The following is a 19,168-nucleotide window of genomic DNA, read 5'->3' as shown; positions in this document are numbered from 1 at the left end:
GAGAGAGAGAGAGAGAAGGAGCGCGCGTGCGCACACGTGCGAGCGAGTGGGGAAGGGGCAGAGAAAGAAAAGAGAGGGAGACACAGAATCCAAAACAGGCTCCAGGCTCTGAGCTGTCAGCACAGAGCCTTATGTGGGCTCGAACTCACGAACCGTGAGATCATGACCTGAGCCGAAGTCGGATGCCACCAACTAAGCCACCCTGGTGCCCCAATTCACAAGAAAAGGGGGGTATCTCTTGGATCCCATCTCTGATGTATTCTCCTAACCAGTTTGTCCCTGGTGCCGAGCATTGAGAACTCTCTCAGCAAAACATGATTATTCCTGTGACATTACTTGTCAGAACTGTGTATACCCTAGGAGTAAAGTAAATCGATTATATCTTCACATAATCGTGCAATCCAGAGAATGTAATAGGTAGAACCAGAAAATGGAATAAAATGGCCATTTAACCTGAAGTGAGAGGAAATGAAGTTAGATGTAGAAACTTTTTATTGCCAGTAACGGCCTTAAACACTGGATTGCCAAGGGACGTTTGAGAATCTCTTCCCCTAGGGACTTGTAGTAAAAATGTGGTATCTCAGTAGTTTGGGAGAATTTGGTTGTGGCCTTGCCTTCCTAATGACTTTTTAGGGAGCCTTCTCACCCCAGAATTATTGCTTCTAAGAATTAAGAACAAGGTGTAAGGAAGGATGTTTGGAACCTAGAACTTTAGGGAGGTGGAATCTATGTAAAGACAGACCTAACAGCAAGTAAGTTTGGTTCTCTCGCTTGCCTTGTGCTGAATTGAGCTGTCCATTCCGATCAGCCCGTGTAATTTTGCATTCCCCCCCTGGCCCCCGAGACAATTTGTCTCCCTGGCTTGGAGATTTATAAAGAAGGGGGGCTGTCATGCAAATCTGCATTCCCTGAAGTCCCAGTGTCCAGCTGGGGCACGATGGGGACCAAGGGATACAATGCAAAGAGAAGAGAAGAGAAGGGCAAGACCATATTTAGGGCTTTGGTGGGGCTACGGCAGCTCTCTCACTGACTACCCTGTACCACCTCAGGGGATCCCCAGCGAGGATTGCCAACTCTTCCGTGACTTAGTCTCTGGCCTGGAGAAATAGTAAGCAGGAAAAAAAAATAAAGCATAATCAAATCTCGGAAGTACCTAGAACTAACTATGCGAGGGCACTGGGAAGGAGTAGCCCATTTTGAGTCCCTACTCATCCCAGGTCCCAAGCTAAGAAGCCTTTACTTATTCCCAGATCCTTCTGACCTTAAGTTCTGTTTTTACTTGGCAGGAGGGAAACGTGTATTGTGGTCTCAAGACTTGCCCCAAGTTAACCTGTGCGTTCCCAGTCTCTGTTCCGGATTCCTGCTGCCGGGTGTGCAGAGGTAGGTACCCCGTATCCCAAGAGGTAGGGATGCTGCTGGACTTGGAAGAGAGGAAAATAGCTTCCCAGCGTCCTAGGCTGGGAAATTTTCTATGGTAGCCTTAGTTTAGAGCCAGGGGGTGGGGTGGGGGCAGTTGATTCACAAAAGGGAGAAAAACAACACTGATTTAAAAAAAAATTTTTAATGTTTATTTATCTTTGGAGAGAGAGAGTGCGAGCGTGGGAGGGGCAGAGAGAGAGGGAGACACAGAATCCAAAGCAGGCTCCAGGCTCCGAGCTGTCAGCACAGAGCCCGACGTGGGGCTCAAACTCACAAACTGTGAGATCATGTCCTAAGCCGAAGTTGAATGCTTAACCGACTGAACCACTCAGGGGCCCCCCAAAAACACTGATTTTAAGGGCAACCACCTGAAAGAAACCATGCGGGAGTGTGGCAGGAAAGAAAGAGTGAGCATCATCTACTGAGAAAGTGTCTCTGTCTCTTCTCCCTTAATCTCTTCTAGCTTTTACTGTGTTGTAAAACACAGGCCATTTCCATGCACAGCCTTGAAAGGAAGATTGGGCCTTGCAAAGCATTGACATGACCACTTTGAAGACTGTGCAGGGCAAATGTAGATATATTCTTTAAAACCCCACCGTCCAATGGTGACAAACTCAGTAAAAGCACATTGGAAGGCATCGTCTTCTCAAATTATAGCCCAAATGGAATCAGTGTCTTCTCAAACCAATTTTTTTCTTATTTGGTTTCCATTCCTTTGATAATAGCGCCATTTTCCACTCTGGGTTCCTAAGGTCAAGCATAATCGCCTTTAATTTCTCCTTTATTCCCTCTTCTGAGATTACTATATCAGCAGTCTTCAATCTGTCTCTTTTCTGGCTGTCTCTAGCAGTATTCTAATTTTGTCTTCTTTCCGTCCATCCAATCAACATATTTATTGAGCATCTACTTACCATATGCTCAGCCCTGTGCTAGAAGCTAGATACATATTGGTAAATACAGTGAACATACAGGGCACCACTAGACTATATGGCATCTGTATGCGAATTTAAAAAAGAATCCTTTTATTTAAGACACTTTACTGCCATTTGCCAGAAAATATTTGCAAATGCACCCCCTTAACGGCAGCACTTTTGTGCAGTACACATCCTCTACAACTGTATGTAGCATACATAGCAGCAAAGGTATGTTCTTTGCTCTTGTGGAACTCACATTCTACCATAGAAGACAAATCATAAACAAGTAAGTGAAAATCTAAATATAAATATGTGAGTGCCATGAGGAAAACAAATAAAAGACTGAGGGGATAGCATTTACATTGAGTGGGAGGGAAGGCCTTGCTGAGGTGACATTTAAGCTCTCACTTGAAAGATGAAAAAGACCCATCCATGCAAAGATCCTGGGGGAAGAGCATTCCAGGCAGAAAGAAAAGAAAATTCAAGGGCCCCAGCAAGGAAGAGCTCAAAGCATTCAAGGATCTGATGACCAGTGTAGCTGGAATACAGTGATTATAGTCAACTGGCCTGAGATGAGGCTGAAGAAGTGAACAGGAGTCGGACCACACAGGACTTTCAAGGCCATGGGAAGGAGTTTGTATTTCAGTTCTTAAGTACATTGGGAAGCCGTCAGAAGGTTGTGAGCAGGGCATTACATGAACCAGTTGATGTCTTAAAAAGATCTCATTGGCTGTTGTGTCCAGACGAGATAAGAGGGAAGCAACAAAGCAAGGGGAGAGGAGAGGGAGAAGGCAAGTGGAGGAGTGAGAGTCTAGTGTGAGAGGGCAGATGCCTGGTTTAGAGACACAATATAGAGTAGTGGTTCAGACTGGAGCCTCTGGAACCAGGCTGCCACGGTTCTAATCCCAGTCCTGCTACTTTCTCGCTGGATAATCCTGAGCAATGCATTTAACCTTTCTAACAATCTTTAAAGGGAGGATAATGTTAGCACTGACCCCCAAAGGGTTGTAAGGTTTAAATAATGCAGGAAAAGGACCTAGCACAGTGTCTTGCATACGGTGCGGGCACAATAATGAGAAATGGACAAGTTTGAAATATATTTACAGCATTGCTTCTTGACCGTGTGTCTATATTAGAATTACCTTGATAAATTTGTGTCCAGACTGGGGGTGGAGGGGAAGAGAAGTGATTCTAATGTACAGCCAAGGTTGAGAATCACTGAGTTAGAGGGACAAAATTATAGGATTTACTGATAGGGGATGGGCAGTTGACTCCTATACATTACTGCTAGGTTAATCTTCCGGAAACCTAACCTTAACCATACCACACCTCTACTCAAAAGTATTTGTGCCGGGGCACCTGGCTGGCTCAGTCAGTAGAGCATGTGACTCTTGTTCTCGGGGTCATGAGTTCAAGTCCCATGGTGGGTGTAAAGCTTACTTAAAAAAAAAAGTATTTATGTTGACACATATCGTACCTACTAAATGCCAGTCATGGTTCTAAACGCTTGATATGAACTCATATTCTCCCATGAGGACGCTGTGTGGTGAGGATGGTTGGTATCCCCACTTTATGGATAACGAAACTGAGGCAGAGAGAGGTTAACAGCTTTGCCCAAGGTTATGTAGCTAGTGAGTCAAGGAGCTAAGGTCTGAGTCCTGGCTGTCTGGCTCCAGGCTTACCCTCTTCACTCTGGCACTGAAAAGAATGGCTGCCTGTTGCCAGTAGAAAACACGTCAACCCATGTTGTAGCTTCAGCTAAACCCTTGAGGCCCACATTCTTCCATTTGTGTACCTCAGGTTCTACTCACAGTGTTCCTGTGCTCTTTACCCTTTGTACCTTCGTTCTCCCCCTCAAGATTTCTCCAACTCCAGTGTGCTTCAGGATCACCTGGAGAACTTTCAGATCCCCAGACAACCACTACAGAGATTCTGATTCAATGGCTTTGGGGTGGGGTTCCGGATTGTGCTTGTAGATATAGGCCCCACTGTGCACTCTGAGACAGGTGGTCCATACGCCCTGCTTTGAGAAGCCATTCCTAAGACCGTGTAGGTGACTGGAGGCGGCCCCAAACAATGGTTTACATTTGAGCTTAGTGCACTTAAATTGAACCTGTTAGAAGTCTGAGACCTGAAAGCAATAGAAAAGTAATGAATGTCACTCTCTGGTCAGAGCATCTAATTCCAGTCATATGGCAACCAACTTTGGGGTGAACGAGTGACAGCTGGTTCATGGTAAGGAACTAGGGGGAACAAAATGGCGGCCTAGGTAACAACTGCACGTGTACAGCAAGATCTGGGAGGAGGGAACACCACCTCTTTCTGGAAAACCCTTTTCCGTCCATCTCTGCCTGTGGAAATCCTACAGGTTTCTCAAGACGTACCTCACATGCAACTGCCTGAAATTCTGATGCAGGCGGTCCTCTGGTCACATTATGATAAATGCCAGACGGAAGGCCTTTCTCTCTTCTTTGCCTTCCCACCTCCATCCCTAATTTCTCCACCCCCAAACCCTGCTTATCCAACGGCCAGCCTAACTGCCCCCTCCTCCATGAAGCACTTTTTAAAAATCCTGTACGTTAGGAGTAAAACTCCTTCCTTTCTGAGACTCCTCAGCATGTAACTGGCCCTTCTCCAGTAGCATCTATCACTTTGTTACCTTTTGGTTTTCATTATGTGTGCCCATGTCTTATCCGCCCTACCAATTATAAGCTCCTTAAGGTAGAAACTATTTCCGATTTATCTTTTTCTCCCCCTCACTGCTCTAGGGAGAGAAATGCACACTAGCTTGGAAGTATTGCCAGGAAGTTATAGTTTGAATTAGATGCAATGAACATATGGTATTATTGTTGTGTTTCCTTCCTCTGAGTTACTGGTTGACAGTGGTTGGTGGTGCTGGCTATATATTGGCTCGTGGTCAGTAGGAAATCACCTGGTGTCATGTCTGATCCCCAGGTGGTTTTTCCTCCCCATCGCACTTCAAGACACTGTGATTAATATTATTTTAGAAAGAAATGACCTTGTTTTGAGTGCTGATCCCCTCTTTTTTTGAGGTGGGGAGGGGCAGAGAAAGCCGGAGAAAGAGAATCTTAAGCAGGCTCCAAGCCCAACATGTAGCCTGATGCAGAGCCTGATATGGAGTCCCATGTGGGGCCCGATGTGGGGCTCGATCCCATGGCCGTGAGCTGAAATCAAGAGTCAGAGACTTAATGGACTGAGCCACCCAGTCACTCCTCTGTGTATCCCTTTTAATATGTTCTGTTTAGTGGTTGTCACAAGTCAGTGTGGATTTAGTCACAGCCTGATTTGGTTTGTGCTTCAGTAAGGCCCTGGATCTTTCGGTAGCGGTCTCTCCCAGTGTGTGTGTCTGTACATCAATACAGCTATTACATTTAAGCCAGAAAAGATGGGTATTTTGTTCCTCGTCTCTCTGCCCATCTTTGCCCCAACCTGAGTCTGCTCCAAAGGGAAGAGAGTCCATACAGAGCAGAGGTATACATGTGGCTGCTAATATAACCAGCTCGTTGCTCCGGTCCAGTTGTCAGGCTGAGGTTATTTTGTTTGGGGCAAAGGCTACAATGACAAATCTACACTGAAGGACAATTAATAAAAGAAAGGAAACTGCCACAAGACATATTTTGCATCTGAGAGACAACGTGGCACAGAGGACATAGGCTCTGAAGTCAGAAGGATACAGATTTGCTTTTACTCAGGTTTCACCTACTCGTGGTGTTACCTCAGGCAAGCTGCTGGCCCACATACAGCCTTGTTTTCTTTTCAGCTCTGAAAATGGAGATATGTAATATCTATCACCCATGGAAAGGCTGTAAAAAGTAACTGAGATGACCTGGAGATCTTGGGGGGGGGGGGAGAGTTGTCTACACCCTCCCCTCTGTGTCTGATAGTCTTGCCTCTTTATTTGCTTAATCTCTGTTCACAGAGTCCCCATCTGCTGAACACTTCTCTCATCACAATTTACATTTCTTTTCTCATGTCCTCAGAAGCAACACATAAAAGCAAGGTATTCCCGATCACGTGTTGTCCCTTCACACAGCTGACGGTTCATGAAGTTCTTTCTCCGCCGTCTCTTCTGCAGCCTGAATAAGTCATTCTCTTTCGTCTTGCCCTATGAAGACTGAATCCTACACTTCCATAAAATTGATGCCTTTTTCTCAGCCTTTAATGTCTTTACATCTTTCAGTTGTATATAATGTGATTGAATCTCCTTTGAAGTCCTCATTTTTGAAGCACCTCGTTATTTTTTTTTTCTGTCGAAGTGTCGTGTTTTATAAAGGTATGTCTTGTATAAGCATGTTACTCGTGCAGCAGAGAATGCAGACACGCTTCTCCCCTATGCTGGCCACCCTAATTGCAGGCAAAATACTGCGGAAGAAATAACCTTTTGAGTGCCGGACCTGCAAACCTTCATATAAAGGGCCCCATTGAAACCGGCTCTCTGTACTCTCACCAAACACTAGCGTGTGCCTCTTTTTCTGCGTCAGATAGCGATAGCGGCCACAGATTGAATCTCCACCCCAGCCTCCGTTATTTAGACATGCCCCTGAGCCTAGGACAGTCAGGAGAGTGTCGGCACGGGGCGTGTCATTGCTGGCACTTGAGCAGACCTCATCTGGACTGGAAGCGGAACGCAACCAGCCACTGGAACCTTAAGGGAAACTTTATCAGAAGGAAAAATCTCTTTGGAGATCGTACGACTGCCACATTCTGGGCAGGCAGGCCTCAAGCCCAAACCCGGCCCCGGTTTCCCTCTACCGCTTATCATTACTGCTTCCTGTCTCCTGCCTATCTTGCCAAGGCAAAGGGGAAGGCTGTGTACTTGGACTCTAGACAAGGGAGAGGTTTTTGGAGTGGGCTCTTGGCCACATCGAGAGCCAAGCCTGCATGGACAGTGTATATAGGTAGCGCTTACTATGTGCCAGGCAGTGGTCTAAGCCTTTATGTGTGTAATACCCTGTTTAACCCTCACAACAGAGTTGAAACAATTATTATCCCCATTGTATGGATGAGGAAACCGAGTCACAGAAGTTAAGTGATTGGCCCAAGGATCCGTGGTAGTAAGTGGCAGAGCTAGAATGTGAACTTTGCCGGCCTGGCTCTAGAGTCCCAAGTTCTTACAGTACCTGGCGGGAGCCGTTCATAGGACACTGACAAGGGACCTCTCCCAGTTCAAGGAAGTAAAGGGGCAGAGAGAACATGCCTGGCACATTGGCATAGGCGGATAATCCTAGGAGGGTAACCACACTACTCAGCTTTCCCCATCACAGCCTCAACCTGCCCACTCCCAACCCCAGGGGAACACCTCTGTTCCACCCCTCTCCCTTTATAGGTTTAAAGAATGTAAATATCTACTTTCTTTCATCCCGCGGACATTTCTGGAGCAACCGCCAAGTACTGAGCGCTGTGCTGGTGCTGGAGGTACAGTGGAGAACAGAACGAACATGGAGCCTACCCTTCCGGAGTTAAACGGGCAAGATGCCTTAGCAAATAATGGCACAAGCTAATATAAAATTACAACTGTGCCGCGTGCTACAAAGAAAGGTGTTGGAAAAGGCAGTAAGTAAGAGGGGTCGACCTAGTCAGGGAGGTGAAGGAAGATGCATAGGACTGTCTCTCTAGCCTCAACTCACACCATATTCCTCTTTGCTGTCTGCACCCCAGGGTAAGGGAGGATTGACTCGAAAGTTAGGGACACAGCCAGGGGTAGTCTTACCCTCCCAGGATCCCCGACTTCTGATCCCACCATGAAACCAGCCACCCTGGGTTGTAGGAGTGTGAATAACTGTTCTTTCTTCACTGTACATGTGTGTCATGCTCTAGCCCAGGCTTTTCTTCTTACACAACTATTGATCATGTTGGTCAGTGCCTACCGTGTCTTAACCACATTCGCCAAGGTGAATCCTTCAGATGGTTTTTATGTATTTTTATTTTTTTAAGTTTATTTCTTTTCAGGGAGACAGAGACAGTGCAAGTGGGGGAAGGGCAGAGCGTGAGGGAGAGAGAGAATTCCAAGCAGGCTCTGCGGGGTTCAAACCCACAAAACTGTGAGGTCGTGACCTGAGCCGAAACCAAGAATTGGATGCTTAACCGACTGAGCTACCTGGGAATTCCCTTCAGATTGTTTTTTAAAGGCGCTGTATAAAGCAATCTGACCCTTCCTTAACCTACTACTCATCCTCATTTCTCGGATACCAACACACACACCTTCTATTCTAGGCTGGCTCTTCTCTGTGTCCTAAAATATGCCATGTTCCTTCCCACTTTCTCTCCTGTTATGTGCCTCTCTTAGCTCTTACTCCCCACAAGCTTGGAATAGCTTCCTTCCTCTCTCCTATGGGTTGGGATCCTACCCATCTTTCAAGATCCCAGCTAGAGGCTCACCCCTTCCAAAGAGCCCTACCTGATCACTCTAGTCGTCATTGGGCCCCTTCTTGGACCACTTTCAGGACTTAGTCTGGTTTGTAGAGTCCAGCATTTCAAAATATTTTCTTGGATTGTTCATCATTTCACAGGTCTTGGCTCTTCAACTGGGAAAGAACCACCTGATTCCTCTGTTTCCCCTAGCATAGGATTAAGCATATCTTTTGGTGGATTTGTGAAAAAGGAAGAGACGTACGGCTATGGAGCGCTCTTGACAACATTCCCCAAGTGCAGTCCTAGCTAGGGAGGCAGGACAGATGGCTGAACTTGCAACTTCCTTGGCCCAAGCTCATTTATCCTACACACTTCTAAAGAGTCCAAGGAGAAAATGGAATCTCTTCTTATGAAGTTGAACCATTTCTACAAGCTCCCTTGAGGTGACTGAAACCAAAAGCAACTGTTTAAAGGCAATTTGTCGGTGCCCAAGACAACGTAAATCTTGAGGGCAGTGGTGTGAGCTATAGTCCATTTTTTTGAACATGGCACAAATCTACCCAAGTTGTCAAAGTTTGCCAAGTCAACCAAAACTGGAAAAAAAATAACAGCAGCTCCAAATATAAATCCTTTAGTGTTGTTTCTGATTTAGTCCACATTTTCTGCAGAACACTACCATCTCCAGGTCATGACGATAGGAAGGAAACATGATTAACGAGACACACTTCTCAAAAAAAAAATAAAAGTGAACTCAGTCCTTGATGATTTCGGGTTGGGGTTCTCTCACCTAAACTTCAATATGCATTGAAACACTCCGATCTTCTCAGAGCTGCAGAAGAGTCTGACCACCATTAGTAAGCCCTGTCTTCAGGTGAACTGTTCAAGTTCATAAAGAAAGGACCACCTTAGAGCTCTCCCACCCTTTGCCTTCCTCTCTTCTTCCAAATCCCTGCTGGAAGCTTTCTTTTGCCACGGAAATTTCCCAGGTTGTGTTTGGTTCTCTCTCCATACTCTGTGCTCAGAATTCATCTTTATGAGCTTGCTGACACTCCCAGGACTCCATCCCCTCTGTGGTCATTGTGTTTCTTCTTAGCATGTCTCTTATGTGTAGAGTGTGTCTTCTTAGATAGAAAGCTCTTTAGACAGTGTATGGGACAGCAGTGACTTTCATACCGAGCTTAATGAACAGCCCTGATTCCTAATTGGCTGTGTGGAATCAATGCCCCATCCTACTCTGGGATTGGAGGGTTATTCATATGTATAGGAGTCTGGTTCTACAGTAAAAATAAGGAATTCCCCGTGAAGCATTTCGGAGCAAGTATTTCTTCCCAGGTTAAAGCCACTCTGCCTTCAGCCCTGTCCTTCGAAGCACTTCACAGGACGCCATGATTGCCCAGAAACCCATGGCCGTGTGTATCCATTATTCTCATTGGAACACTCTTCATGAGCCAACACCCCGGTATTTACAGAAATGAGTCTGATTCATTGATTAACAGGAGCAAGAAGAGCAACTATCTGACAACTGTTAAGAACTTACGACTGCTTTCCAGTCATTCCCAGGTTGACCAGCAGCAAATGTTGATGGATTCCTGGGCTTCTGTTTTCCATCCACATGCTCTTTTCCATTTATGGATGCGGTAGCACAGGACTCTCTTTCTTTGGGTACTTGGACTTTTCTCACTCCACTTTATGACTACAAATTTCACTGTCTCCCAGTGAAGCAGATATCTGTCCTCGTCAGTCTCATTTGAAGCCAAGAGAGAATACAGGATCGCATTCAAACCCAAGCGCATCTTTGAAAATGATGAAAATGAGGACAGGGCTAGCACAATTATGAGACCATCTAAACCAGTTCATTAGCCATGAGCTAAAAGAATCTCTGTGGCTATTTTTTTTTCCTGTATCCAGGATCCTGGCTTTCAAACTGGAGTGATTTAGACATGAAATGATTCCCTTAAATCATTTCTCTTAAATGTGTACAGGCATAAATGTTTCCCTTACTGCTAGGTTTCATTTGTTTGTTTAATCTGGACCCTTTCCTTGTTAGGTACCTCGCAGGCTCATGGGAGTCTCTGAGGTGGGGTTTTCCCCATAGGTAAACTACTCTTGAGGAGGACGAAAGGATGGGAAGAAGAAGGGGAATAAAACCGACACGTAGCACTTGGTGTGCCAGGCACGGTTCTCAGCTGTTTGTGCATACTAATTCTTTTCATCCTCACACATGCCCCCCACCCCGGGTAGGCATTATTGTCTCCATTTTAGCAGTAAGCAAACTGAGGCTCAGAGAGGTTCATCACTTGCCCAAAGCTGCACAGGCAAGAAGGGGCGGAGCCAGGATCCAGACCCAGGCAGTCTGGCTTGGGTTGTTCTCTCAGCCATGACTGCTGTGTCACCTCTCAACTTGGGAATGTAGAGAAACTTTGGGGAGTCTGAAGTCTGAGGCTACTGGGAGGAACAGACTTCGTGACAGCTCTGCTCCCCAGGGGCCAGATATGGTAACACTTCCAGCAGATTTATTGTGATGACTCAAAGACCCCACTTCATTAAAAAAAATTTTTTTAATGTTTATTTATTTTTGAGAGAGAGAGAGAGAGAGAGAGAGAGCACGAATAGGGGAGGGGCAGAGCAAGAGGGAGACACAGAATCCCAAGCAGGCTCCAGGCTCTGAGCTGTCAGCACAGAGCCCAACGCAGGGCAGGAACCCATGAACCACAAGATCATGACCTGAGCCAAAGTCAGACGCTTAACCACTGAGCCACCCAGAGGCCCCTCCGAGACCCCTATTATAATAAACTTGAATTATTTATCCACAGCACCATTGGAAGAGCAGAGTGGGGGCTCTGTTTACCATCTCGCTAATAGCTTCTCTCTTCTCTCTCCCATGATTTCCTCTTGCAAGCACATGCAACTCTCATAATGGTCTTTTTTTAAAAAAAAATATGTATTTCTGAGTTTTCTGGATAAATGCTTTTGTATTCCTCTTCAGATTTGGCTGGCTACTCCTGGCAGGAGGTCCCCCTTGTCTGTGTCTTAACATTTCTCAAGCAGATACTTTCTTTAAAATGCTAAGAGCTTGTATCGATGGACAGCCCAAACAATGAAGTGCTTTATTTGACAGTGAAGTATTTTCTAGAAAACCTGACTATCCACAAGACACTAGAGGACTCCTTGAAGTACTGTATATCATTCTTGTTAGCTCAGACGTCTACCAGCGGAGAATCCTTATACCCCAGTTCTTTAAAGCCGCGCTCAAATTTCAGCCCGCTTGCTCCCTCTCAACAGAATTTGTAGAATTGGATGTTTGGCAGAGGCCCCCAAGTCAGCTGTTTCCACTCTGTCTTTCATCTGCAGCTTGGGTACTGTCTACTGGCTATAAAGTGGCCCATTCCAGAACGTGGCACATAGTAGGTGGAGATTTCGCAATCAGTGTCTTCCTCTCTGCCCTCTCTCGCTGTCCCTCAAAAGCCCTTTAACTGTGTGCCCTGATTCCGCTGATTAGGACGTGTTCCTCTGAAAGTGCAGAGATCGCTTTCCCTGGTCCCAGTGATCACTCCCATCCCTCCATCTCAGGGATTCATTTCATTTCTGTGCGCCTTATGATTAGAGCAACTTTGTAACCTAGCATCCAAATCAAGACACTTCTGAAAGTGAGACTGTAGTCTTACTACTTTTGCCTGGCAGAAAAAGAGGCATGAAACTGGGTTGTCCCAGATAAATCGGGGGCTATAAGCATGCGGTTTATGATGTTGTGTGTGGTTCAGAAGCGGCCACATGCTGGCGTAGTTTTGCTTTCTGAGGCTTATCTTCATGGACATCTAATAATCTCGCTGTACACTTAGTCCTTCTAAGAGGACACGGTTTACTTCTGTGACCCTACTCAAGCCAACTGGAGTTTAATGGAAGCAGTGGGAGTTATAAACAGTCTGAATTTTAGCTTAGCTCTTGACCATTTTTCAAATGCTTGTTCTCCATTTCTCCAATTATCAGAAAGCCATTTGAGCTCCATAGGGTACCACTCAGAATATAATTGAGGTTTGAATAAACAACACATGTGGCTTTTAAGGTTAAACGAATATTGTTTGACATACGGTACACTAGAGTTGTTTTTCATTTTGGTTTTAAAAATTGGTTAAAATTACATCTTGTTGCTTCTCGGAATTAACTAGAATCCATCTGTCTCCATTAGAATCACTGTTTTGGGGGGTTTTTTGGTGTTTTTTTTTTTTAAATAAAGCCTTGATGGAAAAAAGCATCTCCCTCTTAGGGAAGATAATTTGCCCGGTGAATCAGGAAAAAAAAAAAAAAAAAAAGCAAAGGAACAGGTTTTAGGGTAGTGCAGCTTCCTTTTTTCTTGTATGTATTTTGTCTCTTAGGTATATCTGAGATGGTAAATGAACATGCCTGTTATCAGCTATCTGGACAGACTTTGCCCAGGTCTAGAGAATCACTTAAAGGTGTACTAAATGGAACATCTAAGAAGATTCTTCCAATTTAGCTATGGTCCAAATTATATGGAATAACTTCTTACTTACAGAACATTCCAGCTTAGAGAATACCATTTGGATGACTTTGAAAGCTCAAAGCCATAAAACTAGTAGTCATTCATACTTGAGAGTGTGTGTGTGTGTGTGTGTGTGTGTGTGTACAGAAGTAATGGCTCCAGTAGTTTTTTGTGAAGTGAAATAATTCAGATTTAGGCGCACATGCCTGTTTGCCATTAAATGCTTAGGTGTTGCGACACTTTCTTCTTGAACTTGTGTTACAGGGTGTTACACAAGTTCATGCTAAAGCCCCGTGCTTGTAGGAACCTCTACATCAAGCCTTCATGCTTGTTCCTGGCTTGTTTCTCCGCTCACTTAACAGGGACTATATGCTTCAAGATTCTGACTGGACTATAAGTATTTCAAGACACTATCTAAAAGCCCTTTGAACACTCTAGGGTATAAATGTGATAAATTGAACTTCTCAGAAGGTCATGCTAAGTATATGTTCCGTGTCAATACCAATCATTAAATCTACGTTTACAAACGCCATTTGATGCAGAGAGCAAATCTATCCTTTTTCTTTCTTTTCTCATTTATTCTCTTTGGGGTCCTTAGATTAGGCTTGAAAATACATCCTATAACTTTTACATTTTGTTCAGCTGTTTGCTGGGGAATCTCTTCTGGTTTCCAGTCTTCTCTCTGGTCCCATATTTTCATCTGGCTTCATCAAGGACATTGCTTGGACCCACCACTGCCAGCAGAAGCGGAACAAGTAAATTGAAGTTCATCCTCACTCAGTCTCTGTCAAAGGCAGTGTCATTTCCCAGCTGTCCAGATTTGCAACCCTAGCGTCATTTTATGTTGTTTTCTCCTTTGCCAACCTCTTCCATTACCAAATCTCCCATTGGGATCTTAACATTTCCTTTTTATCTGAAGTAGTCTTATTTGCCCCTTCTCCATTATTTTATAGATTCTCAGGGCCTGTCACATATTAGTAGAACGGCCTCTTGGTTGGTTTCTCAGATTCCAGTTGCTCCCCAACTAGGTGACACTCGATTGTCAGGAGAAGCTTCCACAAATACCATTTTTACTGCAGGAACCTCTACGTAAAAATTGGTAACAGGCTAAAATGTGAATTCTTCGACCTCTTTCTGAAGTCTACAAAGCAATTATTTACCAGCCTTATATACCTCAACAACCAGTCTCCCTCCCCTCCTGTTTCTTTCCTGCCCTCTCCTCTTCACCCACTACCCCCCTCCATTTCTTTCTTCCTTTCTTTCTCTCCACCATCCTCATTTCTCTTGTTTCACATCGGAACTTTTTACTCAAGCCACACCTTGCTGGCTGTCTCCAGTATGTTACTTACTGTTTCCAAAGCTCTGCCCCTTTGCAAATGCCATTCCTTTCAGTTGAGCCACCCGCTGTCCACGTCACCATGTGTTCGTGCCCTGTAGCATCTACTTCTAAAAACATGACTAATCCTTTTGGGAAGTTTTACACAATTCTATCTTACTGATCACTCACCTATTCAGTATCTCCCAAGCACATAGGTTCATTTGTATTTCCAGTTGTTACTCTGTGTGTGTGTGTGTGTGTGTGTGTGTGTGCGCGTGTGTTAGGCTGTTTCCTGTGCTGACTTCCTGTCACCTCCAAACATGTTGTAAAGATCTTGAGGGCAAGCGCCCAGCCTGATTTCTCTCCACCTTCTGCCTTAGTATCAGGCTTTCCACCCAAGAAGCATCCAATACATATTAACTGGCTTTTGGGCATTATTTTCTAGATGTAAACAAAGGTGAAATCATCTTCACTCTTTCAGGGTCAGTCAGGGTTTCCACATAGTCTGGATGCAGTCTTTGTCTGCCATCTTTACTCAGACTTGGAATAACCAGGAAGAAGCGAATTTACTATTGGCCAACTACTTAATTCTGTAGTTTTGATTGCAGTTCAATTCAGTACCTATACTGAGCACCTGATGTGTACCCAGGAACATGCTAAGTGCTCCAGGCCAAATATTTTCAAATTCTTGCACACATCAGAATCCCCGGGAGGGCTTGTCAAAACCGATATCATTGCCCTCCCACCCCAGAGTGGCTTAGTAGGTCTGGGATGGGGTCCCACATTTTGCATTTCTGACAAGTTCCCAGGTAACGCTGCTGCTGCTGCTGCTCCAGAGACCACACTTCGAAAACCAGTGATCTAGGCAACACAGGGGAATGTCTAAGACATGGTCCCTAGTTTCAAAGGATTTATGGTCTCTTCAGGGGGACAAGGAAGACTCAGAAAATATTTTACAACAGAGGATACTGTACATTGTTTTAATGTTCATTCATTCAAGAAATATTGAATGAGTACCATGTGCCCAGTGCTGTTCTAGGTGCTGGGGTTATATCAGTGAACACGATAGACAAAAATCCTTGTTCTCATAGGAGAATTCTAGTGGAGAGAGCAGAAAATTAAACAGACAAACTGTATAAACCGTAAGATAGTGTTAAGTGCTAAAAAGAAAAGGCCAAGATGGCAGATAAGAACTATCAGAGGAGCATTGAAATTTTCAATATGTCGTTAGAGAAGGCCTCTCAATTCCATCATTTGGCAAGTATTTTATTGAGTGACTACTATGTGTCAGGCACTGTTATAGATGATGGTGATACAGCCATGGATAACACGAATAAAAAATCTTGCCCTTACAGAATGGATGCGCTTATTTGGAAGCCAGGAAATCTGGGGTTTGGGGTGTTAATGCTCATCAACTCATTATGTGACTGTGAATGGCTGCTTGCCCTCTCTGAGCCTTTCTCCATCTGTCAAATGGAGCAGTTGGACAAAAACTAAGACTACGGGATGCTAACTAAGTCCTTTAGGCAACCAGAAATATGTAAGAGCGCTTGAGGAAGATGTTGTACAGGAGGCAGAACTTAAATTGTTTGCATAGCTGTACGGGAGGTATGGGTGTGGGAGATGGGAAGATAATTTCAGGAGAATAACATGAGCGAATGCATGGAAGCAAGAATAGGAGCCACATTTTCCATAAAGAGCAAAGGGGTCAAAGGGTTCTCATAGTAGAGTAGCTGAGACAGTTCGGGAAGAGGCAGGTACTCATAAAGATGAGGGGGGGGGGCTAATTATATCCAGTCTCGGATGGGAACACATTGAGGATTTTGATCACAGAATGATAAAGTTACACTACGATTAATCTAGTAACCAGAGTTAAATCTTGACAATTCATAATTTTTTTTTCCATAAGATGATCTTTAAATTATGAAGGGACTAAAGCCATAATTTTGTTATATGTCACTACCTGATGATAATATTGCTATCAAAGGAATTTCGAGGTCTTTTTCAAGTCCTAACAGCCAATTTTCCCTCATAGTACTATCACATCCTTGCACTAGTAACATGTTACTATGTAGCCATGGGTTTTGAAAGCTTGGGGGATAAATTAAAATAGAAAGGTCTTAATGCTGATACTTTTGGGTATTTCTTACTATCCCATGAAATATATGGTTGATCTGATGCTAATAGTCAGACCAAGCTCTTCCCATTGGCTTGTTTGGTCATAGATAACACAAGGGAATATCCTTGGAAATTGTCCTGTTGTTCGTGATCTTTCTTTGGCTGAGGAATATCACCATCTTGTGCTATGTTTGTTGTTCTCAAGGCTAAAAGTAAGATCTTCCTCCCAAAAGCAGTTACTCTGGAAGACGGCAGTGATAAGGGTTCACTATTCAAAGAGTGGACACAGAGACCTAGAGGAAGGTATCTTAGGCAACGGTAGAGGAGTACATCTTGGATACTGGTTATGTAAACCCTCCAACCACCGCAAGCTTTACCTTAACTTTCAGACCAGGTCATACCTACTCAGAGACACAATGGAAAATTTAACCAATTATGACAGACCACATCCTCAAAACTCTCATTTTTAAGGGTAGTTTAAACACAGATTACACATGACCTGCAAAAAAGTTAACTGCCACGGAAATAAAATAATCAAAAGGGAAGCTGATGGCTGTATCACAGCGGAAAGTGATTTTTTCCCTTTTGTTTCCCAAATCTTACACAATGGTGATGGGCGGAATCTTTTAGAAGGTGGCAGCTTTCTTCAGAGCTGCTTTGAAAACTGAGGCACACCCAGAGAGAAATCTTCCGGGCTCACTTTTTGAAGGACAGCCATCTTAACAACGGTCAAGCTGTCTGGAGAAATTTGGGATCATAGAACCAAAAATGTTGCTAGGTCACAAGGGTGATGGTTTTCCCTTCTATGTATGTATGACTCTTTTCTTATTTTGTAATAAACAGGGGATGGAGAATTGTCGTGGGAACATTCTGATGGTGATATCTTCCGGCAACCTGCCAACAGAGAAGCAGTAAGTGTGAATAGCTCAAATAATTCAACACTCCACAGCACCAAGCCAAACTTTCCTCTCTCCATGGCTGTTATCCCAGCAACTCCATAAAAGGGCCCATTTCTAACACCATTTCTCTTTCCTTTCCTCAGAAAATTAAATGGCATTATCACCAACCTATTACCATTTAAGTACACTGCACGATTGGTAACCGGGGCCAGGACGTGTGCGTAAAGAAATCATAGCCCCCGCCCGTAGGTACCCCTTGCCTAGATCAGAAGCTGGTAGACTTTCAGGATGGCTTGGCAAATCTCTGCCTTCTGGAAAGAAGGCAGGTCACTACCTCTGTCCTCAATAGTGAGAACCTTCTGTGGAATTGTAAGGTAGGTCCTCCCATCCTTTTGACAGGGGTACTGTGGACGCGTCTCCACAAACCCTCTCTGAAGCCTTAGGTTTACAGCTGAAGGAGAGCAAAGGTAGCAGGCTGGATATTCCTTCCCCACCCTACAATATCTCATTCCCATGCTCAGTGCTAACCTCATAAAAAGCCTCTTTATGTATAGCAACAGTATCTCTTCTCCCTTTGTATTTTGAAGTAATTAACAAAATGCAATCCCTCTCTAAAAAACATATGGCCAGGGGGGCCAGGGTTCCTGGGTGGCTCCGTCGGCTGAGCATCCAACTTCAGCTCAAGTTATGATCTCTTAGCTCTTGAGTTCAAGCCCCGCGTCGGGCTCTGTGCTGACAGCTCAGAGCCTGGAGCCTGCTTTGGATTATGTGTTTCCCTTTCTCTCCGCCCCTCCGCTACTCGTATTCTGTCTCTCTCTGTCTCTCTCTCTCTCTCTCAAAAATAAGTAAAACATCAAATTAAAAAAAAAAAAAACATATGGTCAAGTACAGCGTAAATACCTCAAAATTCTTAAAATCTGGAAAGATGTTCCAGTTCAAGGAATCTATCCTATTGAAGGGCTTATAAAAGCACGCAAAATGTACAAAGGCATTCATGGCACATAAATGGGCATTCATCAAACCCCCGTACAGAAAAAGTGCATGGGGCATTCAGTGCAGTATTATTTTCATAAGAGCAAAATAAACGGGGCAGCAACCTAACCATGAGCAATAAGGGTGTGGTTAAACACACCCCATCTATGGCACATGGTGCTGTTGTTAAAGAGTGCAAGGCATCGAAATGGACCAAGGTGGAGAGATCCCCAACATATATTATGTAAACAAAGCAAGGTACAGGACACAACTTACACTAGCATCTCCTTATGTAAACATTGTGTGTGTGCATGTGTACATACACATGAAAAGGTCTGGGAGGTCCTAAACCAAAACGTCAAGAGTGGGAATCCCAGAGGGGTGGAAGTTGGCAGGAGGACAGGGAGCGTTGGATTTTTCACTTTATCTTTTCTGTATCACTGGCTGTTTTTCAATGAGCATCGATTTGCTTTGCAATATATAACATTTATTTTTTGAATGTTTATGTATTTATTTGTTTATTGAGAGAGAGAGAGAGAGAGAGGGTGCAAGTGGGGGAAGGGCAGAGAGAGAAGGAGAGAGAGAATCCCAGGCAGGCCCTGCACCGCCAGCTCAGAGCCCAACACAGGACTCGAACTCATGAACCGTGAGATCA

General features: G+C 44.4%; 1 protein-coding gene across 4 annotated transcripts in view; it reads left to right on the top strand.

Moving 5' to 3' along the window:
• The window catches only part of CHRDL1 (chordin like 1), a 118,454-nt gene that overhangs the window by 76,299 nt on the left and 22,987 nt on the right, over nt 1-19,168 (top strand). For all 4 annotated transcript variants that reach the window (XM_030306044.2, XM_030306042.2, XM_030306043.1 and 1 more), the window contains exons 6-7: nt 1,287-1,380; nt 17,486-17,553. In XM_030306044.2, the coding sequence (XP_030161904.1) occupies nt 1,287-1,380; nt 17,486-17,553 (162 nt within the window). The remainder of the gene's footprint in view (nt 1-1,286; nt 1,381-17,485; nt 17,554-19,168) is intronic.

The sequence above is a fragment of the Lynx canadensis genome, chromosome X (genome assembly GCF_007474595.2).
Source record: "Lynx canadensis isolate LIC74 chromosome X, mLynCan4.pri.v2, whole genome shotgun sequence".
Classification (NCBI taxonomy): Eukaryota; Metazoa; Chordata; class Mammalia; order Carnivora; family Felidae; genus Lynx; species Lynx canadensis.
This window is presented reverse-complemented; position numbering and strand designations above follow the sequence as displayed.